This window comes from Triturus cristatus, chromosome 12 (assembly GCF_964204655.1).
Source record: "Triturus cristatus chromosome 12, aTriCri1.1, whole genome shotgun sequence".
Lineage (NCBI taxonomy): Eukaryota > Metazoa > Chordata > Amphibia > Caudata > Salamandridae > Triturus > Triturus cristatus.
Window position 1 is genome coordinate 290,751,847 of NC_140595.1, and position 23,801 is coordinate 290,775,647.

Below are 23,801 nucleotides of genomic sequence, written 5' to 3' on the forward strand. Positions count from 1 at the left end.
GAAAGGCGAAGAACAGGGCACAACCACCAACCGCCTCCCCCAAGGACTACCCTGCGGGTGGGTCTCCTCCGCTGGTGGAAGCCTCGCTCCGCCGCTCCCCACAGCCTGCTGGACTCACTCCCTAGCGGTCTCCACAGGCCAGGCGCTGTCCCAATTCACCTCCGCGTCCTCAGTTCAGCACTCCCGCAGCCGCCAGTAGCAGCGCGGCTTGCGGGGGCGCGGCCTCCTCTCTCAGCTGGCAACAGCGGGGCGGCGCTTCGGCGTCTGCCCCGCTCACCTGACTCTAGGCGCGGCTTCAATGCCGGATCCGCCCCGCACTTCCTGCATGCGAGTCTCTCCTCAGCCGGCTGACGCGATGCCTGCCAGCACTCCCCAAGAGGTCCCGTCACTTCCTCAGACCTCCCGGCGATCCCAGGCCTCTCCCTGGGCCACAGGCAGCCCCACGGACCCGGCACTGCGGCGGTGAACGGTCCAGGTAGGGCTCAGGCAGGGGGGCAGAAATTTAGGGAGCCGGGCTCACATGAAGCTGTTGAGAAGATCTCTTAGTTACTGGGCACGGACATCTCTCCTTTAGTCAGGGATGATGGACACTCGCTAAGGCCAGCCTAATTCAACATCCAGGCCCAACAGGGGTGAGGCATAGGTAGTCCCAAACGGCGATTCCTTCCCGGGTCCTCTTTCAGGGATACTGACTACCTGGGAGTCCCCAGGGTAACGATGTCCTTATAAGTCGTTGGCTGCGTTCAGGGACCGGTCCGAAGGTTGAGGGTGGTGTCCACTGATGAGGGAAGTCGCGCAGACCCTAAGACCTGTCCATTCCCTATCTAGCGCAGCCACCTCTCCACTCAGGTGCCTTACTCCTGACTACCTCACAGCTCAACTAAGTCCTAAAATTGCCGCCCTGCCCTCACCTCTATTTAGCCTGACTGGCCAGAGTGGCCCAGAAGGTTCCGGAACCTCTCATGGCAGTCTATGGCTCAGGTGTTGAGGTGACAGTTGGGACCACCATTTTGTGAGACTAACCTCCCTCTTCCTGTTTCTTCAGTGAAGCACCTTGCGCCTCTCCCTCAGCTAGTGAGAATGAGGCGCCCAGAGCCTCTACATTAATACCCAAAAAGTAGTTAGTGGACAGAAAAAAATGAGAAGGAAAAGGGAAAAAAATAAAATGAGGAGGGAACTGCCAAAGGACTGACAGGTCTAACAGTGTGGGTTTAATGTGCTGAGAAATTTGATACCAAACTTCTCAGTTTTCAGTGTAGCCGTTATGGTGCTGTGGAGTTCGTAATGCCCAACTCCCAGCACAATATACTCTTAATGGCAGCACTGCACTTACAATGTCTAAGAATGGACTTAGACACTGTAGGGGTACAGGCTCATGCACCTGTACCCTCACCACTGCTATAGTGTACCCAGCTAGAGGGGTGACTGATCTATGCCAGGGCAGTGGGTTATAGGCATGGCACACACCTTGTGTGCCATGTCGACTCTTAACTTTGTTCTGCACCAAAAGAGAGAGAGAGAACATATATATATAAAAGGGTCTCTAAGGGTGGCACAATAAGTGCTGCAGCCCTTAGAGGTCTTCCCTGGTCACAGTGCCCTGTGGTACCATTTACCAGGGGCTGACCTGTGGCCAGATATGCCAATTGGGTTAGTTTTGGGGAAAGAACACAGGCCCTGGGTACCTGATTGGCAGGGACCCAGGGCACATCAAGTGATAGTGCATCAGTAGTCTGGTAAAATGTGGGGGGGGTAGTGCAACAGAAACCCACTTTCCAACACAAAAGCATAGGTGTTGTACTGTAAGCGGACACATCCAGTAAAAAGAGTATCCTTTAATACTTTCTTAAATTAAAATATGTGCTTAACAATGCAAAAATAAGGAAAAATAAAATCAGTTTTCCTTGTTATGCCTCTCTCAAGAATGTGTGAGTTTATGGCGCAAATCCCCGTCTACGAATGTTAGTAGATAGGGATTTAGATCAAAACCCATAGGAGATTGCATGGGAACGCCCATGTACCATCAATGGAAAGCACCCTTGATGCAAAATAGTGCATAGCACAACTTTGTGTAACTTTGGGATACTTGCCAACACAAATCCTGGTTTACGTAGGATAATAAATCCAACCTTAACACTGTGCGTAGGGTTTGCATCGCCTGCGGCGCACAGCGGTAATAGATCTTGGCCCGAGTCTGGCTGTAGAATCATGGGTTTTAAGTCTCCTACGAGCTAGTAAAGTTCTCTCTGTTTTTCAATAATTCTTGCTTTTTTATGCATACTGATCTGAGAGAGTGAAGTCTTGTCTAGATTGGAGAAGTATGCGTCATCTTGTGAATGATGGAGACAACAGCCAACTTTGTGGAGGTTCATGAAAACGTATTGGCTTCTGTGCCTGATCATTGAACAACAGGTAAAAATATGTATGGTCAGATTATTAATATTTGTATGTTGTTCTTAGGTCTCTGTGGAAACTGGATCTTTGCACAGCTGTGCTGCCTCAAATTGAGAAGCTGCTCCAGAGTAAATATGAAAGGTGAAGTAACGACTATAGATGTTTGCTATGCACAGGCAATAAGTGCAGATTATTGTCTTGTTTAGATGGAGGGAGTAATCGGTGGAGGAAGTGACCGAGCAAAAAAGCATGTTTATTTGGTGTATATAGCAAAGTGAATCTCTTCTAGATCATGAGCAGAAATGTAACAGCCTAAAAGATGAATGTTCTTCATTTTAGAAGTTGAGTTGATCTCTTATAGATGGAGAAAAAGAGTAGCGCAATCATGCCTGTGTAGCTACCCATGGGAGTGTAAAACATGATAGCCAATTAAGTCACCGCCATCTCACCCAGCATCTGCAAGGTTTTGAAAACCAATTGGCAACCACATTTTAATAAAAGCACCTGTGATCTCGGACACCTCTAATCGACCAGATTAAGAGAATCTCAGAGCCAGATATAGAGCAGGCTTGGTTTCACTACCAATCTGTTTTTTTTTTTTAATGTGTTTTGTCTTCCAGCTACACGCAGACAGGTTGTACATCACTAAAGCTTATCCTGCAAAGGTTTCTGCCCATCATCACGGACATTCTCTCTGCACCAGCCTCAGTTGGAGTGGATATATCCAGAGAAGAGAGGTAAGATCACACACTCCTGCTCGTTTCACATGCCAGACAAATTAAGTTTACTTCTTCAGTGACACCTAAAAGATGTAGTTGCATTCTCCATTGAAGAATTTCAACTGAATTTTATTTAGTGTTCTGAAATTCAATAATTTGAATACCTATTAGGAAACGTATTGTCTTCCTAGTAAGAGGCGTCAAATGGCATCCTTTGATGCTAATGACAACACAAGGAGTGATGTATTATACAATTAAAATGGATACAAAATGGTTTTCACTTGTAATGAATAAAAGAGCTGAGAAATATCAGGAAAGGGACTAAAAATGCCCTTAAAAGAAGTTCTCCTCTTTGTCAGTGATGTGACCTCCAATTAATGTCGCTGAAATTAGATCCTTCATTTTCATTGTATTATACAAGTACATTAAAATTAATGCAATATACTAAACTGATCATACGATTAGCATTAGCATATCTTTATAATGGCACTTCCTATGAGGTCATCAATATTCTAAGTCATGTGAGATCATTTCTTGTGGTTTTTTCAGGGGGTCAGCATTGATCACTTCTGGCTATGCCACATGATACGCAGATAAGGATCCAACAATGTAGATTTAACAAGCTTAAAGTCTGGAATCTGCTTAGGCATAGAGGAAAGCATGTTAACTTTCCTTTACTCCTGTTAGCGGCTTACAGGATTTGCAATAACTGCCTAAAAGAATTAAAATACCACTTATCATGGAAACCCAGGAAAAAGGGTCGAACCACAACTTCAAAATACATGTCACTAAACATACAAAAGGACCTTTTCTACAAGATCTTCTGAGCATCCCATTGCCTTCCCTTACATTATAGGTAGATAGCCTCCACACCTCCAGCTTTATATTCAGCCCTTCATATCTGCCTACTGTCCAAAATCTGATAGAGACATCTAGCCGCAGATTCCTTACCTTTGAACTTCCAGGCGTCTGACTGGATTTCGAAGATTTTATTTAGCAGTACTCTTGCGCGCCGATAGGTGGCATCGGTCGACCCCACGTGACGTCGTAGACGTCAGATTCGTCTTCGTTGTGTATGTGTGTTGTCTATATAGGCTCCACCCCATCCCACTGATAACCGTTCTTTTCTTTCCGCGCCAACCAGCGCAGATCACTGTCACTTTTTGACAGTCTTTTTTCGACTGTTGCCGACTGATTTTGGTGTCTGGGGAGGTCTAGTAAAAAGACCTCTGGGTTCGATCAGTGCGGCACTGGTCACAGCGCTACGTAGGTCACGGACCCCCATTTGCTATGTATCTGGTGCCTGGAGCGCAGCCACGAGACAAAGTTGTGCTCCAATTGCAGAGCCATGGCGCCGAAGGCTTTGAGAGAGCGGTCCCTAAAGCTGATCGCGGACGGCAATACAAACGTAGCCTTGTCGATCCCGGTCGAGAGGAAGGTCCGAGCACCGCTCAGGGGGGTCAAAGTCTTCTTCCTCAAAGTCATCACAGTCAGATGAGGAGCACCATAAAAAGCACAAGAAGTCGAAGCGTGTTTCGACTTCATTTTGTCTGTTATACGGCGAGAAGGAGGAGCCTCGGCGTTCGCAGTGCGGGTGCCTGTGTCTGCTCCGTGTTTCCCACCCTTTCCGGGGCTGGAAGCGACCCCAAGCCCAATTAAGAGTTTTATGATGGCATGTGCGCCATATTTAGGTGGCCTGACTCTGCCGGCGCGACTTCGGGCCCAGCAAGCTTGGCTATAGAAGATCCTATGGGTTCCACGCCTCCGGCTTTGGCCCCGGTCCTCTTGCGTCCGGACCGGCGTCAGTCGTACCTCTGCAACCTTCCCCGGCACCACGTCAGTACCGAGGCCCTCGGCATAACCAACTCCTCCCCCATTCTCATTCCGGACAACACAGAGCCGGTCGGGCAAGCGCTGAGACCGGCGTCACCGGAGCCTTGCCGTTCAACCTGCCCTATTCTGAAGGGTTAGACATGGAGGATGAGGATTGGGAACAGGATCCCTTAGGAATCACGCAACCCAATCAAGACCTGGACTGGTATGACGACCTGGGTGATGCCAGAAGCCTTGACACTTCTCCAGATTCTGGCATACTGTCTCTAACCTAACCTAACCAGGCTACAGAGGAGGGAGCCTCATTTGCAATGGCGGTGCATAGAGCTGCAGAGGTCTTGGACCTGCTGCTTCCTACGGTGACAGTCAAGACTAAAGTCTTGACGAAGATCCTGTAGCCTGGTGTCTCCTCTTCGGAACCCTTGCTGCCTTTCAACAAGGCCTTGACAGATGTTCTACTGGGCACCTGGTCCAAGCCCACCACAGGGGCTCCTGTCAGTAGAACTATTGCCCACCGCCACTGCTCTGCACCGGGCGACCCAGCTTTCCTCTCTACCCATCCCACCCCACAGAGCTTGATGGTTCAGGTCCAAGCCTCTACTTCCCATGGCGTATTCCCTTCCGCACCTCTGGACAGGGAATCCAAGAGTCTGGACAACTTTAGTAAGAAGATATTTTCCTCCACCAGCCTAGCATTGCCATCGGTGAACAGCGCATGCCTCTTGGGCCGTTACTCCCATTTGCTCTGGGATATGGTTGCACCAGCGCTGCACAGAGTCTCAGAGGAGTACCGGGCTCTCCTCTCCCAAGCTATTACGGACCGGAGAGATGCAGCAAAGTTGCCTTACAATGTGGCTTGTACACAACAGACTCGCTTGGCAGAGCAATTTTCTCAACAGTGGCCGTAAGGCGTCACACCTGGCTGAGGACATATGGTTTTTCGGGGGAATGTCCAAGCTAACCTCATGAACATGCCATTTAATGGCTCCTGTCTCTTCGGAGGCAAGACAGACGCAGCGCTTGAGCTCTTCAAGGACTTGCGGGCCACGGCCATATCCCTGGGCCTCTCCACATTATCCCGGCCTGTGTCTACTTTTCGCACCGTTTGTGGCTATGGAAGGGGGTTCCAACTGTGCCAACCCTACCCCAGCCAGAGGACCCTGCAAGTCCAGCAACCTCTGCAGCCCTTGGACGCAGATCATCCCGACCTCACGGGTCGGGTGACTAGAAGTCAGGTCAAGCCACAGCTTCCTCCTCCATAGCAAAACCATCCTACTCCAAGCCCTACAGATCATGGACGGCCAGTTGGTGGCAGGATAGGCCATCACCTCCACCACTGGCGAGATATCACCTCGGACAGGTGGGTGCTGCAAATAGTGCAAAGGGGCTACTCCCTCCCCTTCGAGACTACCCGTCCCTCCATGCCTACAACTTACAATCGGCTGACGGAGGATCCCCTTGCCTTAGTCCGCGAGGAAGTCAAGTCTCTCTTCGCCAAGGGAGCTATAGAGAGGTTTCCTGGTCCAGAAATAGGCTATGGTTGCTATTCCCATTATTTTCTGGTTCCAAAGTAGTACAGATGCCTTTGTCCTATCCTAGACCCCAGGGCCCTCAACTACTTTCTCAAAAAGGAGAGGTTCAAGATGCTCACTCTTGCTCAGGTCCTATCTTCCGTAGACCCGGGAGACTGTATGGTAGCTTTGGACTTGCAGGACACCTATTTCCACATTCCCATTCTGCCAGCCCATGGTTGCTATCTGAGGTTTACTGTGGGCAACGAGCACTTTCAGTTTGCTGTGCTCCCCTTTGGCCTCATCACTGTCCCTCGAGTATTTACTAAGGTGATGTCGGTGGTCGCAGTCCATCTGCGGATATCAGGGGTCCCAGTCTTCCCTTATGCCGACGACTGGTTGTTTAAGGCAGGCTCGTCCCAAGCAGTTGTCTCCCACCGCCAGACCACGGTAAACCACCTGATTTTGCTGGGGTTCCCTATCAACTTGCCAAAGTCATACCTGACTCCCTTTCAGACACTCCCTTTCATCGGAGCAGTTCTGGATACGGTGCAGTTTCGGGCTTATCCTCCCGAGCAGCGAGTCCAAGATATTCAGGCTATGATACCGATGTTTCAGCCTCTATCCTGGATTTCGGTGAGAATCATTCTAAAGCTGTTGGGCCTTATGGCCTCCTGCATCCTGCTAGTGGACCATGCCTGATGGCACATGCGTGCTCTGCAGTGGGACCTGAAGTTACAATGGGCACAGCATCAAGGAAATCTCACAACCTAGTTCAGATTTGCAGGGCACCGTGAACGACCTGCAGTGGTGGCTGACAAACTGCTATTAGGTCAGAAGCAGACCCCTCTCTCTTCCCCTCCCAGATCTCACGGTAGTGACCAATGCGTCCCTTCTGGTATGGGGCGGCCATCTGGGAGAGGTGGAGATCAGAGGACTCTGGTCTCCGGCAGAAGCCAGGTTCCATATCAACCTGTTGGAGCTGTAGGTGATCCGGTTGTCACTGAAAGCCTTTTTGCCATCCCTCAAAGGAAGGCTAGTTCAGGTGTTCACAGACAACACTGCCGCCATGTAGTACTGCAACAAACGGAGGGGAGTGGGGTCGTGGACCCTCTGTCAAGAGGCTCTGCATCTCTGGACTTGGCTGGAACAACAGGGCATTTCCCTGGTGGTTCAACATCTGGCCGGTTCTCTGAATGCCAGAGCAGACGGACTCAGTGCCTTGCGGGTCACGAGTGGAGTCTCCATCCGGAGGTGCTGTAATGTCTCTTTCAACAGTGAGGAGAGCCTTGGTTAGATCTATTCACCTCCAAAGAGAACGCGTAATGTCAGTAGTATTGTGCGGTGGAGTTTACAAGGCAGCTCTCACTCTGTGATGCCTTTCGTCACGAGTAGAGCACAGGCCTCCTGTACGCCTGTGTTCTCAAGAAGGTTAGGAACGACCAGGCCCAAGTCACTCTTGTGGCTCCAGACTGGACATGGAGAATCTGAAAGAGACACGTTAGGGATAGATTCCTTACCTTAGAATATCCCCAGGCATCAGACTGGATCCGGAAAGTTTTTTCGTTAGCAGTACCCCTGCGCGTCTAAGTAGTCTCCGTGACGTCATCTCGGTGCATACGACGCCAGCGACGGACGCAAAGCCGCACAACGCCACCTACTGACGCTCAGGGGTACTGCTAACGAAAAAACTTCCGTATCCAGTCTGACGCCTGGGGATATTCTAAGGTAAGGAATCTATCACTAACTAATGTCTCTTACAGATATATCGTTACACAAGTAGTAACTTGTGCATTTAGTATCCCGAGCCTCTGCAAATGAGCATCGATACACCGGTCAGGCTGCCCCTTCAGGAGGATTTTCTGTCGCAGCAACAGGGAAGGGTCCTCCACCTTAACTTGTAAACTCTCCGCCTCCTTGCTAGGAGAATGAGCAGCGACAGTTGACACCTTTTGACATTCCTCACAAAGTTTTTACAGTTATTCTGGCAGGCAGGTAGCCCTCCACCAAAATGGTAGACACCTGCTGTTCGCAAAAATGTGTAAAATATTGTACAGAAAAGTCTATCAACCCTCTTTCTGCCTCTCTGGGCATTCCCAAGGGTTATCTTACTGGTCAGTCCACTTTCCTGAGGCTGCTTGACCAACCTTCTTTATTCAATTCTCTTATTGTAAATAGGTTCCTGAAGGTGCTTGTACATATGTTTCTCCCTACGTCCTTCATTATGCCTCTGTGGGATCTGAACCTGGTTCTCACTTACGTCATGTGTGCTTCCTTTGAGCCGCTACATAATTGTCTCCACCGGTTACTTAACATCAAGACAGCATTTCTAGTGGCAATATTATCTGCCTAGAGGGTGAGTGAGCTGCAGGCTTTATCATCCATGCCTCCCTGTCTAATGATATGTCCGGGTAAGGTGGTGCTTCACACCCAGGCCTCTTTCCTACCTAAAGTGATGACCCCATTCCATTTGTGTCAATCGGACACACTGCCTACCTTTTATGCTCCTCTACATCCATCTAACGAAGAGGAGTGACTCCATCCTCTGGGCCAAAAAAGAGCTTTGTCGTTCTACCTTGACTGCCCAAAAGAGTTCCAAGTGGACGACCAACTCTTTGTGGGCTATGTGGGAGCTTAAAATGGTCGGGCAGTACAGAAGCAGTCCATTTCCCGGTTGGTCATTCACTGTATAAAAATCTGCTATGCCCCACCTAAAAAGCAGTCTCGTGAGGGCTTAAGTGCACATTCCACCAAAGTGAAGGCAGCGACCACGGCATTAGCTCGTTGGGTGCCAGTCCTGGACATCTGTCAGGCAGCAACGTGGGCGTCCCTGTGCACATTTGCTGAACACTACTGCCTGGACAGTCCAGTCCGCAGGGATGGACATTTTGCCTTTTCAGCCCTGCTGGACTTTTTTAGTCTAGTAATTTGTCCACAGCCCACCACCAGGATGGTATGTCTTGGGTATTTATTCAGAGGTAAGGAATCTGCATCTAGAAGTCTCTATCAGATGAACAAGTTACTTACCTCCGTTAACGCATTATCTGATAGAGATAATATATAGCTGCAGATTCCTTACACACCCACCCATGTCTTCCCGCTCTGCAGACATATTTATAGGGCTAAAGTTGCTCCCTTTTCAGGGCCCTAGTTTGGACACACACTAGTCGATTCGCTTCATGGCTCTGCACTTCTGACAGGAAAATCTTGAAAAGTAACTGACGTCCACGCACCTGGGTTGCATCTATATAGGTGACTGCGACGTCATATCTGGTGCCAACTTAACCGTCGACGTCACGCGCAACCAAACAGGGCCGCCCGACGGCCTGCAGGGGTACTTCTCACACAAAAAGTTTCCGAATCCAGTCTGACGCCTGGGAAATTCAAAGGTAAGGACTCTGCAGCTAAATATTTTCTCTACCAGATAATGCGTTACTGAAGGTAAGCAACTTGTTTGTCTATGCAAGTCACTATACTAAGATTTTTCAGTGGTGCGAGTCGAAAGGCATCTACCCCTTTAAATCTAATTTGTCCAGCTTCTTACTGTTTGCGTTGTCTCTTGCACAGCTGGGTCTTGTGTTGACAGAACTTAATGGCTATCTGACAGCTCTGCATGCCTCCTTGTGTCTACCTAATCAGCATTACCTCTTTAGGTCACCACTAGTGGCATGGTTTTGAAATAAATATTGTGTTACTTGTTTCCTCCCACTCTATTTATTGTTCTTCAGCGAGATTTTAATCTTATTTTGGATTCCCCCCCTTTGTGATAATGCACTGTTTCTGGAGAAAACAAAAGAGGCCAAGGTTATTCTCCATGATGGTAAGAGAGTCTACGGCACTACTAGACAAGGCCATGGACTTGTATAAGATTGGGTTTTGTCATCTAGCCAGAGCTACTTTATTAAGACTAGGTTCACTCAGGTGCACCTCATTTTGACATGAGATGTAGGGCTGAATTTTAGACTGGAATTATGATGTAGAGTCTCTATTTGGGTGCCATTGTGATGATGCCCTCCAGCATATCAAGACGGGCAGGAAGACCGCTAGATCTTCAGTGTCCTCCAGGATCATTGCCCATAATCCTTTCAAGGGTATTGTGCACGTGATCCTCGGGTCTTTCGACCCTCCTATCAACTGTACCTCTAAAAACAGCTGCAACGCTACAGTTGTCCCTATTATCTATGCAGCAGCCCAGAAGTTCAGACAATCAATCACAGTTGTATACAACTCAGTCCAAGAATGGCAGAGGTAGTCACCCAAGTCGCAGGACTCAAGAAGCCACTGCCACCATATTGACACCAACTACATTTCCACCACTACCATCCCCCTGAGTAGTTTGGAGGGAAAATCCCAGCTGATCTACGGGAATGGGAGTTCATCACATCCAACAGATTTGTGTTGAATTTATTCTAATGAGTCAAATCATCTACTTTATCGGAAACCATCACCCATCCCGCCCCAAAGGGAGCACCATCAGCACCTTCTGCAGTTACAGGCGGAGATTTTAGTAATGATTCAAAACCGGGCCCTCAAAAGGTAAACGGCGTTTACTTAGCATGTATTACTTCGCATGCCATTACTACGCGGACGTTAGTACGCACGCGTTGTTACTTAGAAAACCTTTACTACGCAAGTCGGAACAGCGACTTGCGTTAGGGTGGGGGAGGTGTTGGATTTAAAATCCAACACCTTCCCTAGTGTCCGCATAGACTGGAGTTGGAATAGTAAATTATACTATTCCAACATCCAGCACCCCCTACTGCAATTCGTTGTTCCGAATTGCGTAGGAAAGGAATGCAAACTAAAAATGCGGTCGTACTAATGACCGCGTAGCAATGGCATCCGTACTAAACGTATGCGAAGTAACGTCATATATTCCCCTCAAAACTGTCCCCAAATCTCAGTAAAACAAAAATTTTATTTGAGGTTCTTCCTAGTGAGTAAGAAACTAGGAGAGTGGCAACTGATATTAGGCCTCTGGCTCCTAACCAAATACCCACAAAAGCAGTCTTTCAGAATGTTCACCCTGCAGGACATGCTGCTATTATAGACGGGGAAAATGTGACATCACTGGGTTTGTAGGACGCTTACTTTAATATACCCAAACCTCGACAGTACCTCCAATTAGCTAGATGCTATTAACAATTTGGAGTCCTCCAGGGTGACCTCAGTTTCGCTGTTCGCATCTTTGCAAATTGCATGGTTCAGGTAATCGTGACATCTAGGTCCTCTATGTCTAGATAATTGGCTGATGAAACTGAGATTTCAATCCGACGCAGCAGCATGCACTTCTGCCTGCTTATGACTTTCGCAAACTATACTTAATTCTGAACACCACAAAAACGTATCTCCTCCCAACCACCAGGATCTATTTTCTGGGTGCAATTCTAGACACAAAAGAAGGGGAAGTATATCCTTTTGACAGGCGCATACGCTTCCTGTATAACATTTCCAGAGTTTTGCAGGGACTGTAAAAACCTCAGTACTTTTCTGCAGGTGGGAAACGTCCTTTAGGATGAAGCCGGAATCATGCTGTGCCTTCACAGCGGAGGCAACAGAACTAATGCGTCTTTAGCACGCAATCGTTCTGCATGCAAGTCGTTAAAATGACTTGCTTTAGGGGGCCGCAATGGTGGAGTGGTGTTGGAATTAAAGTCCAACACCTTCGCTACTGTTGCGCAGACTGGAGTTGAAATAGTACATTAAACTATTGCAATATCCAGCGCCACCCTGAGGCAAGTTGTTAAAATGACTTTCGTGCAGAACAAATGTGTGCTAAAGACGCATTCGTTAAATGACAGAGTTCCTAAGGCATGCATGAAAAACACATGCGGAATTCCTTCATCCATTCCTGCAGGTTCCTACTAAGGATGATATCCTTTTTATAGCAATAATACCAATCTACAGCTCTACAAGGTCAGGCAATAGGTGCAATCTTGAGGCTCTTTCAAAAACAATTTAAACATTACAGATCAAATCTTCTCTCCTCTGGTGGGTTGACAAAAACATCATCAATGCGGGGCTCTCCTTCATACTGCAGGAATTCAGTAATGTAGTGACTACAGTTTCCGGTCTAGAATACTGGTTGCCCACCCACAAGAGATTTGAAGAAGAGGACAACGAGTAGATTATGATTACAAACAGATGAAAGTACATATCAATGTCCTGAACCATTTATTTACACCTTGCTTCCTCTCTGCCAAGAATGTCGATCCTCTGTTTTGATACGAACAGACACCACCATATCCATGTTCTACATGAATAAGCAAAAAGGAACTCCTTCTCAAATCAGGAGAGGTACAATGTCTATGGCTGTGAGCAATTCAGTATGGTGTATCCCTAAGAATGGGACACCTCTCGGGGTCCGGAAATAAATGAGCTGGCATGCTCAGCTGATCAGTGAAGAAATGCCACAAGTGGGAACTAAATCTGCTCACGCTACAAAGAATATTTCAGTTGTGGGGAAAACTCAACCTCTAACTCTTTGCGGTGAAAGACAGTAAGAAATGCTGCTCCTTCGCCAGTGGGTACTGCCATCCAGTAATGAGAGGAGATGCATTTTTGATGACCTCGATCAAAGGAACTGCTTACACCTCGTTACGAGCACACTAGGCATAATGGAGAGGGAGAGCTGCTGCATCATCTTGTTATCACTAATGTGGGCCAGGCACACTAATGTACACGCCTCCGTAAATGCCTATTAACACTCCTCTATTTTTCTGGGAAAGAAGCCACATCTTCTGTTCTGCACAGTAGTCAACCCTCTGCATCTGAGTCCATCCACCCATTATTTTCACAGTCTGGCTCCTGAGTGTTATTAATCATTCAGCTTGGACATTGTTGAAGATTGCAGAATAATACTTGCCCAAGCAAGAGAATAGACCTCCTACTGAACTTATTAGGCCAAGTGGAAATTTTTATATTCTTGGTGCTTCTGAAAAGACCTGCATTCATCCACTTCACCCAAGCTCAACAACTGCTTCCATACATCTTACAGGTAGCTCAGTCGGGAGTCAGACTCCGGTGTACCTCAGTTGAAGTTTACCTTGTGGTGATTGCCAGCTACCGCCACTCCATTTCTACACCATCACTTCTTTCTTCTAGGCTAATTAACAAATCTCTGAAGGTCCTTTGCAGAGCATTCCCTCCAATGAAAACACAGATTTGTGAGGAAAGTCTTTTCCCATCTAATGAAGAGCCTTTTCGAACAAATAAATAAAACAGATTTTAGATATTTTCCCATGAAAGTGACTTTGCCTTTAGACTTAACACCAGCGAGGAGGATTGGTGAACTGCGAGCACTCGCAATACAAGAACCTTATTTAAAATTCCAGTAAGAGAGTGTGGTCTTACAGATAAGTCCAACGTTTATTCCAAAAGCCCTCTCTGACTTTCATCTAAATGAGCCTGTGGTCCATTTAACACCTGTAGGGCAGCAACGTGTCTGACAGAGAATGGGCGAGGGAGTCAGCCCGACTTTTGTGTCACAGCACCCTTCACAAGAAAGTCTTTTGGTGCAGTCCTCCGCCAGCTGTTCCAAACAGAGCACTTTTCCTACAACTCCCTCTGATGGGGCATCAAAGCGAGTGGAAACATTTGGAAAGCACCTCCTTTCAACCACCAATTTGGCCTTGTGTTATGTGAACACCTCCTGAATATTAGGCCATTATATTCACACCCTTTGGTATTTAGTGGCACAAGATTCAGAGCAGCCACCAGCACTGAGACTTTACTGGTTGCAGTCACAGATTCTATCTCTTTCTTTGGATGCAGGCACTCCTGCTATGCTTGCACTGCTGGATCACTCAGCGCTTTCGACATAGTTTTTCATGCAAAACTGATTAGCAGACTGCGTAAGATCCGTGTCAGAGGTACTCTCCTGCAATGGTTGGCGGATTTCTTAGAAGATTGGACTCAAATTATTATTTTGGGCCCCTTTAAATCCTGTCCCGTTCCCATCACTAAAGGAGTACCGAAGGGCTCATTGTTGAGACAGACGCTGTTTAATATTTATGTTGCTCCTTTGGCCCAGATTGTCAAAAAATCTGTTTTTTGATGGATAAATTTTCCTGTGGATTCCTTATCTTTTTAATTACCCCAATGCGCATCATTCCACTGAAACGTTTCTCCATAGCTCTCCCACTCGCCGAGGACGTCACAATGTATCCGCTCCACATGCGACTCCGTGTGACTCAATTGGAGTCATAAGCGGACCTCATCATTGTGCTGACATCAGTTCCTTTTTTTGCACGCCGTCAACGTGCAACAGTTTTTGCCAGGCTCTACCACTCCTCCCCTGGCTCTGAAGCCTGAGACTCCACCTCCAGCACTGGTGCCGAGGACTCCGACTCCTCAGCTGGAACCAGATTTGGTGCTTCCTCGTACGGCGCCAGAGCCCTCAAACCAGGATTTGGTGTATCAGACGTTCCTGACTCTGGGCTTGGATCCATCCAACTTTCTCAATGCTACTTTTAGAATTTGTGCAAGGGCTGCAACTCCTTCTCGTGCGCATGTGGGCCCATGGATCCTCTTTCTTATTCACTTAGAGGCTTCCCACTTCTCTTCCAGCAGGCTCCTTGCTTACAGTTCATGCGTATGCCACCTTTGGCCTGGCCTCTGCCAGAGCCAAGACTGCTGACGGCATTGCCTTTGCAGGAAGATCTTGATCCTTTATTGATTGAGCCATCTCCGACGCCTTCTAGATCTGATCCGGCGCCAGTTCATCCACAACCGGCTCCACTGACTCTGCCTTTGGATTGTCCTGCGAGGCCGATTCAGAGGTCACCGGCGACGCCTCTTGCGCCAATGATGCCGATTATCAGATCCCGTAGGTAGACTTGGAGGCTGTTAGAAGAGGAAAGGTAACATGAAGAGCATGAGGGTGCTGAAGAATGTGAAGTTGTGGATTTGGATCTTGATTTCAAAGGTCTGCAGGAGGTGTTTTTTTTTTTTAACACACTTTATTGGTGACTGCTATAAATCATGTTCTTTTCAAAATATAGACATGCAAATATAGTCTTTTGGTTTTCTCCCATCAGGTATCATTTACGTCCCCAGACATGTATGCCATTCTGGTTTCCCCATGTTGCATTGGAGAGGAGTCCTGCAGAGTGCGTTATTAATTTGAAAGAGTATATGGATTAAATTCAACCCCCAACTAATCCCCCTCCCTTCCTCGTATCCCACCCTAACCCTCTCCTGGTCTGTCGAGCTGCCACTACGTCCGTGGTAGCAGGGGATCACTATAGGAGCGTCTGCTCCGGGGTTACCACATACTGGTCAGATTCGTAGCCTCTCTGGTCCTCGAGCCGTACCGGCCCGAATGGACCCACCCTCTGTGTTTTAGGTTGTCGTGGTGTCTGGTGTGGGGTTCAGGTCCAGTGCTTCCAGTACAATCAGCGTGGCCTCCCAATCTAGGGAGATGTCGCTTCCTCAGCCCTCTCTCCTCCTCCCTCCTGAGGGCCGCCCCCTCCGCCCTACCCCATTGGAGTCAGCTTGCCACACCGTGACCGCCGGGCCTCTGGGAGATTTCCACCTCATAGTGATCACTCTAATTGCTAAGATGAGGGCAAGATCCACAAATCTGAGCCGCGCCCTCTGCACTTTGGAGCGTTTGCGTAGGGAGGCGAGTGATTGTATACCTCCCCTGAGTGGGAGTTAGTGTCGCTTAAGAGTTTACCACCTCCTGAAGTGACGTCTTATTATGTGCTGATCCAAAAGGCTGCAGAGTTATTGGACTTGCCTCTTCCATCCGCCGAGTCAAAGTCCAATATCCTTACCAGAGTACTCCATTTGTCGGCCTCTTCATCAGAGGCATTATTGCCATTGAATGAGGCTATCTTGAAAATCTGGCAAAAGCCTATGACCTCAGCTTCAGTTTCTAGGTTAGGGGCTGTGAGATATAAAATGGCTCCTGGAGACCCAGAGTTTTTGTCATCTCACCCTTCGCCCGAAAGTCTAGTGGTTCAGGCTTCTTGCTCCTCCAAGTTGTCTGCAGGATCTTTCCCTACCCCACCTGCTGATACGGAGTCCAAAAGGATGGAGAAGTTGGCAAAAAATATATTTTCTTCAAGAAGTATGGCCCTTAAGTCTACTAATGTGACTGGTCTTTTGGGGCGTTATGTTCATGCCTTAATGGACTCAGTGAAGGAGGTCGTCCATAAGTTGCCAATGGATCGTCAGGGTCATTTTTCTGAGCTGTTGTCAGATGCTCAAGCGGCTGCCCACCATGTTATACAATCAGGGCTGGACACTGCTGACTCGGTGGCAAGGGCCATGAGTTCTTCTGTGGCTACTAGACGTCATGTTTAAGGGATCGGACCTCTCATCGGGTGTCCAGGCTACTCTTTTGGACTTGCCATTTGATGGGTTTCGCTTGTTTGGAGCCAAGGCTGACTCTAGCACTTCAGTGAATTAAGAACAGCAGGGCGACTGCAACATCCTTGGGACTTCAGACCCAGCCTAGAGACTATAGGCAATTCCGCAGGTTTTGAGGATTCTCTAGGAACCTGTCCTTTCGGGGAAGACGTTTGCAGCAACAACAATAGCATGGTGCAAATCCCCTTTACAAGATCTACAAGGGAAGGGGCAGAGGTCGTCTGCCAGGTTCGGCTCGTGAGCAAGTCTCCTCCTCTTCCTCTCCAGCCGTTGTTGCAGAAAAGCAGCTCTAGCTCTGCCATTTTAGAGCATTCCTGCTCCGCGAGAGGACGGTGACATATTTTCTGCCTCAATGGAGGTCTGTCACTGCAGACCTCTGGTTTTAGACATCGTGGAGAATGGGTGTGCCCTACCTTTCCATGAGTTTCCCCCTCCTTTTCCTCCCCTACAAGTCTTTTGCTCAAAGGAGCATCTTCTGCTTCTCGAGCAGGAGGTGCAATTGATGTTTTCAAGGTGCAATAGAGTTGGTTCCAGAGCAGGAAAGGAGTTACTTCCGGTATTTCCTGATTCCCAAAAAGGATGGTCGTTTACGGCCAATCCTAGACCTCAGAATTTTTAATTCCTACCTTAAATTGGAGAAGTTTAAAAATTTGACCCTGGCACAGGTTCTCCTTGCACTGGAAAAGGAACACTGAATGGTGTTGATCGATTTGCAGGATGCACATTTTCCCAACCCATTCTGAAGTCGCATCGGTGGTATCTCCGTTTTATGGTGAACTCTCAACATTAGCAGTTTGTGATCCTTCTATTCAGTCTTAATTCCGCACCTCGGGTCTTCACAAGGCGGTAGTGACAGCACTTCTCAGAAGGTTGGGGATTACAGTATTCCCGGATCTAGACGACTGGCTGCTCAAAGCGAAGTCCCGGAGATGGTGTTGCTGTATTTGCAGTTGACAACTCAATTGTTGTTCAGCTTGGGGTTTTCAATAAATGTATCCAGATCTCACCTGAAGCTCCCTCAGCGCAACCGGTTGATAGGGGCAGTACTGGACACTACAGTGAGTCGTACCGTCCCGCCTCCACAGAGGATTCAGGACATTTAGGATATGATTCCACTGTTTCAGAAAGGAGCGTTTGTTCCAGTCCTGAAGGTCTTGCGCCTGCTCGGTCTGTTTGCTTCCTGCATTCCATTTGTCAACCATGCACACTGGAATATGATGGCTCTTCAGTGGTGCCTCCGCAGGCAGTGATTTCAACACAACGGAGATCTCGAGGAGTTATTAAAAATCTCCGGAGACACTGTGGCGGATCTGCAATGGTGGAGTGTTTCAGGCAACCTATCTCATTGGAAGCCTTTTTACCCTCCTCCTCAGGTGACCACAGTGATAACGGATGCCTCCAACTCTAGGGTGGGGAGAACATCTGGGGAACTGGAGGTCAAAGGTCTTTGTTGTCCAGAGGAAAGGTTATTGCACATCAATCTTTTGGAATTACAGGCGATACGTCTGGCTCTCAAGGAGTTTCTCCCTTCTCGCTTCTCCATTCTCTTCACAGTCAGTCAGTCAGTTCAGGTCTTAACAGACATCACTACTGCAATGTGGTATATCAACAAACAGGGAGGAGTAGGGTTGTATCTTCTCTGCAGAGAAGCTCTGCGACTTTGGTCCTGTGCTCAGGACCATCAGATTTGCGTCATTGCAAATCATTTGACTGTAGTCCTGAATGTACGTGTGGACAGTCTCAGTCGGCAGAATTCAGGCGACCACGAGTGGCGTCATTTTCCGGATGTGGTACTTCACGTTTTCGAGATGTAGGGGTTTTCTTTATTTATACCTGTTTGCCACTCACGAGTGCGGGCACGGCCTGTCGTCATTCTGCAGTCTCCAGTACCCATTGCAGGGAGCTCTGGGGGACGCGTTTTAGTTGGATTTTGGCTCCCAGCTTCTTTACGCGTTCCGCTGCATACCCTTGGTTCCTCGAGTTCCGAGGAAGATTCTCCAAGACCGGGCCCAAGTTATATTAATAGCCCCAGATTGGCCAAGAAGGGTGTGGTATACGGATCTTCTTTACCTATCTTTGTGCCCTCTGCTCAGTCTCCCTCCCAGGGCAGACCTCCTCTCACAATCATAGAGCCAGATTCTACACCCCTCCCCCAGAGTCTACACCTTCATGCCTGCAGATTGAACGAGGCAACCTGAGTTCTGTCTCTCTCCCATCTGATGTGGTGGATGTTATTTTATCCGCTGGGAAGACTCTCCACAAAGGAAGTCTGTTGGCAGGTGGGCGACATTTGTTATATAGTGAGGAGCGAAGTCAATTGATTCTTTGAAATCCCATTTGTCAAAGGTCTAAAGTTTTTGCTATCCCTGGCGCAACAAGGTTGTGCTGTGGAAACTGTTAAAGGTTACCTATCTGCTTTGTCAGCATTTCTTTGTTTGCTGGATAAGCCTTCACTTTTTAATTCCCCTATAGTTATGAGATTTTTCACTGATAGGTTTCCTCCCACTTCGTTTATTATGCCTCAGTGGGACCTTAATCATGTTCTTACGTTTCTAATGGGTTACCTGTTGAACCTTTACCTAGTTGCCCGTTCAGGTGTCTTGCTTTCAAAACTATATTTTTAGTTGCAATTCTGCTTGAAGGGTGAATGAATTGCAGGCTCTTAGCTCCAGGCCTCCTTTTACATCATTCCATGCAGATAAGACGGTTCTTAGGACCTGAGCTACTTTCCTGCCTAAAGTGTTCACTCCCTTCCACTTGAGGCAGTCCATTACAGTGCCTACTTTTTACCCTCCCCACATCCATCTAAGGAGGAGGAGAGACTTCATCGTTTGGACCACAAGAGGGTAGTGAGCTTCCACTTGGAAAGAACCAGAGAATTCAGACTGGATAACCATTTATTCATCGGATATGTGGGAAAGTTGAAGGGCAAAGCTGTCCACAAAAGAACTTTATCCAGGTGGATAATACTGTTCCTCAAGATTTGCTGCGCCATGGCTAAGAAGGAGCCCCGTGAAGGTATTCATGCTCATTCTATCAGAGCTAAATCTTCTCCTGCTTTGGCTAGTGGTGTCCCTGTGGTGGATATCTGCAAAGCGGTAACTTGAGCCACCCTTCACACTTTTGCAAAGCATTATTGCTTGGATTCGGAATTGAGGAGGGACGGCCATTTTGCTCGGTCTGTGTTACAGGATTTTTTGGTGCAGGCAGGCACCCTCCTCCAAGTGTGGGACTGCTTGGGGATTCCATTCAAAAGGTGAGTAATCCACAGGAAGATGTATCCATCAGAAGAACAAGTTACTTACCTTCAGTAACGCTTTTACTGGTAGAGACCATATCTGCCTATTGATTCCTCACTGACCCAGCCGCCTCCTCATTGCCCGTCTGCTTATACCGAAAATGCATTTGTTTATATCTTTCATATTAATGTTTCCTATGAGATTTTCTGTTTAAATCATGAGGATGCTTTGATTTGGAAATTCTAATGTGGGTTTTTCCCTTATTCAGTTGTACATGGTATACTGTATATACTTGCGTAAGCGTTGTAGGTTAACCCGTTCACCACAAAGCCATAGAAAAAAATAGGTGGAACTGACGTCAGCACGCTGACGAGGTTCTAATTTGGCCATTACATTGTGACGTCCTTGTTGACGTGGGAGAGCTATGGAGAAATGTTTTAGTGGGGTGATGCGCATTGGGGTAATTCAAAAGGTGAGGAATCCATAGGCAGATACTGTATCCACCAGAAAAAGGTGTTACCCAAGATAAGTAACTTGTTCTTTGAAGTAATTTCCTATGCTGATGACACTCAGTTGTCCCTTTGGACAGGACATTGATGGTACTATGTGCTGTTTTCGAGATTGCATGAGGAACACAGCAACCTGGATGCCCAAGAAAATAGCGAGAAGACAGGTTCAATTGTTTAGCAAAGACCACCATCTCTGGTCTCCTGACTGGTGGCTTTTTGAATTGGGGTCTGCCCCTTGCCCAAGCTAATCAGCAAAAGATGTAGGTATCAAAATTTACGATGAACTGTCCATGAAAAGCCACGTAGCTACCACAAGAGGGACCTGTTTTGCCACAATGCGGAGTTTTCCCGGGGCTTCTATCCTCGGCCAGGAAAACGCTGGTCCAGGCTGTGATAATTAGCCATTCAGACTATAGCAATGCTTTGCTTATGGCAGCCAATGATTCCCTCCTGAGCAAACTACAGGTGGTGCAAAATACGGCTACCTGGTTAGTTTGTAACCTTTACGCAGGCTCTCCTTCTGCCCCTATCCTCAGGTCCCTTCACTGGCTTCCGATCAGAAAGCTTATTGACTTTAAGATATGTTATCTGATAGAGACATCTAGCAACAGAGTCTTTACCTTTGAACTTCCAGGCATCAGGCTGGATCCGGAAGAGTTTTCTTAGCAGTACCCCTGCGCACTGGTAGATGGGGTTGTTCGACTCCAAGTGACGTGGTTGGCGTTGTCGGTCGTCATCATGACAACCGCATCATTGATATCTGGCACGCTGACGTCATGACGACGATGAACACGACACCAACGATGTCACATGAAGTCAACCGCCACCATCTAACGTTGCGCAGGGGTACTGCTAAGAAAAATCCTCCAGTCGGCTCTGCGTTTTCCTCTCTTTCCGGGTCCGCGAGCGACCCCCACCCAGCTGAAAGAATTTTATGACGCCATGTGTGCCATATTTGGGCGGCCTGACCCTGCCAGCATGGCCTTCGGGCCCTACAGCCTCAGAAGACGGAGAAACCCTTGTGGTTCACATGCAGGTGGCTCTGGACCCGGCAACACGGCCTCTGATTGGACTCATTCCTGGGTAAGGACCGTTGCCAGCTGCACCTCCACAGCGACCTTCCCTGGCATCACATCTGGCGCCGAGGTCCTCTGCGTCGCCGGAGCCTCCCCGATACTCATTCCTGATGACACGAAGTGAAGCCGATCGGGCGTCCTCTCCTCTGACGCCGAGCCGTATGGCACCATTCCATTCACCCTACCCTATTATGAAGGGTTAGGGATGGAAGAAGAGGATTGGGAGGGGGAACTGGATCCCTTAGAAATCCTGCACCAACAAAATGTGGACTGATATGAGGAAATGGGTGATGCCAGTGGTTTGGACACCTCCCCAGACTCTGGCATGCTTTCCCCTCCAACCCTGGCTATGAAGGAGGGAGCATCTTTTGCCATGATGGTGCGGAGCATCTTTTGCCATGGTGGTGTGTAGAGCTGCGGAGGTCCTATAGCTGCCGCTTCCTACAGTGGAGGTCAAGACTAATGTCTTGACAGAGGTCCTTCAGCCTGGGGTCCATAGCTCAGAACCCCTACTGCCTTCCAACGATGCCTTAACAGACGTCCTTCTGGGAGCCTGGTCCAAACCCAGCAAAGGTGCCCCTGTGAATAGGACGATTGCCCGCTGCCATCGCCCTGCACCGGGAGACCCATTTTCCTCACCACGCACCCCACCCCCCAAAACTTGGTGGTCAAGGCTTCCACTTCTCTGAGCGCTTTCCCATCTGCACCCCCGGACAGGGAACCTAAGAGACTGGAGAACTTCTGAAAGAAATGTTTTTCTTCTGCCAGTCTGGCATTGCGGTCGGTGAACACCACATGTCTTTTGGGTTGTTACTCCCATTCGATATGGGATACGGTTGTACAGGTGCTGCCCAGAGTCTCGGAGGAGGACCGGGCTCTACTCTCCCAAGCTATCTCAGACGGGAGAAACGCAGCTAAGTCATGTCCTAAGCCATCAGATGTGGCTTGGACACCAGACTCGCTAGGCAGAGCGATTTCCATGATGGTGACTGTTCGGCGCCACGTCTGGTTGAGAACATTTGGTTTTTTGGGGTATGTCCAGGCTAACCTCATGGACATACCCTTCGATGGCTCCCGTCTTTTCGGAGACAAGGCATATGCTGCCCTTGAGTGCTTCAAAGTCAAGTCTGTGGGTCTCACCACAACCCTTCTGGCCTAATCCGCTTTTCGCTCCTATCGTGGCTGCGGAAGGGGCTATCGGCTGTGCCAACCTTATTCCGGCCGGAGGACCCCGCAAGTTCAGTAACATCTGCGGGGTAAAGGACTTGGTTCACCCCGGTCCTGTGGGTCGGGAAACCAGAAGTCGAGACAAGCCATGATCCCCTCCTCCACCGCAAAACCTTCCTAGTGCGATCCCCCGGAATCACTCTAGGCCAGTCGTGGCAGAGTACTCCATCATCTCCACCGCAGGCGTGACATTACATCAAACAGGTGGGTGTTGCAAATAGTCTGAAGGGGCTACTCCCTACCCTTTGAGACTACCGGTCATCTGTGCCTCCAGTGCACGATCAGCTGACGGAGGATCACCTTGCTTTACTCTGCGAGGAAGTTAAGCCTCTCTGGCCGAGGGAGCCATAGAGAGGTTTCCCGGGACCTAAGTAGACAGTGGTTGCTATTCCTGCTACTTTCTGGTCCCAAAGAAGGACGGAGGTCTTTGTCCTATCTTAGACCTCAGAGCCCTCAATTACTTCGTCAAAAAGGAGAAATTCAAGATGCTCACCTGTGCTCAGGTCCTGTCTGCCTTGGACCCAGGAGACTAGTTGTTAGCGCTGGACTTACAGGATGCTTATTTTCATATCCCCATCCTGACTGCCCATGGTCGCTACCTGCAGTTCACGGTGGGCCACAAGAACTTTCAATTAGCGTTGCTCCCTTTTGACCTCACCAGCGCCCCTCAGGTGTTTACAAAGGTGATGGTGGTGGTCGCAGCCTATCTTTGGAGATCAGGGGTTCCAGTCTTCCCCTATCTCGACGACTGGTTGTTGAAGGCTGGCTCGCCCTAAGCAGTTGTCTCCCACCTCCAGGCTACGGCGAACCTCCTGCGTCCGCTGGGGTTCACTATCCACGTTCCGAAGTCACACTTGACTCTCTCTCAGATGCTCCTTTTCATTGGAGCAGTTCCAGACGCGGTGCAGTTTTGGGC

The 23,801-nt window shown here is 48.5% G+C and overlaps 1 protein-coding gene across 3 annotated transcripts in view; it reads left to right on the top strand.

Annotated features, from left to right (window-relative positions):
• Positions 1-23,801, top strand: part of KATNB1 (katanin regulatory subunit B1) — a 558,599-nt gene that overhangs the window by 512,973 nt on the left and 21,825 nt on the right. For all 3 annotated transcript variants that reach the window (XM_085640093.1, XM_085640095.1, XM_085640094.1), the window contains 2 exons: positions 2,461-2,535; positions 3,015-3,131. In XM_085640093.1, the coding sequence (XP_085496219.1) occupies positions 2,461-2,535; positions 3,015-3,131 (192 nt within the window). The remainder of the gene's footprint in view (positions 1-2,460; positions 2,536-3,014; positions 3,132-23,801) is intronic.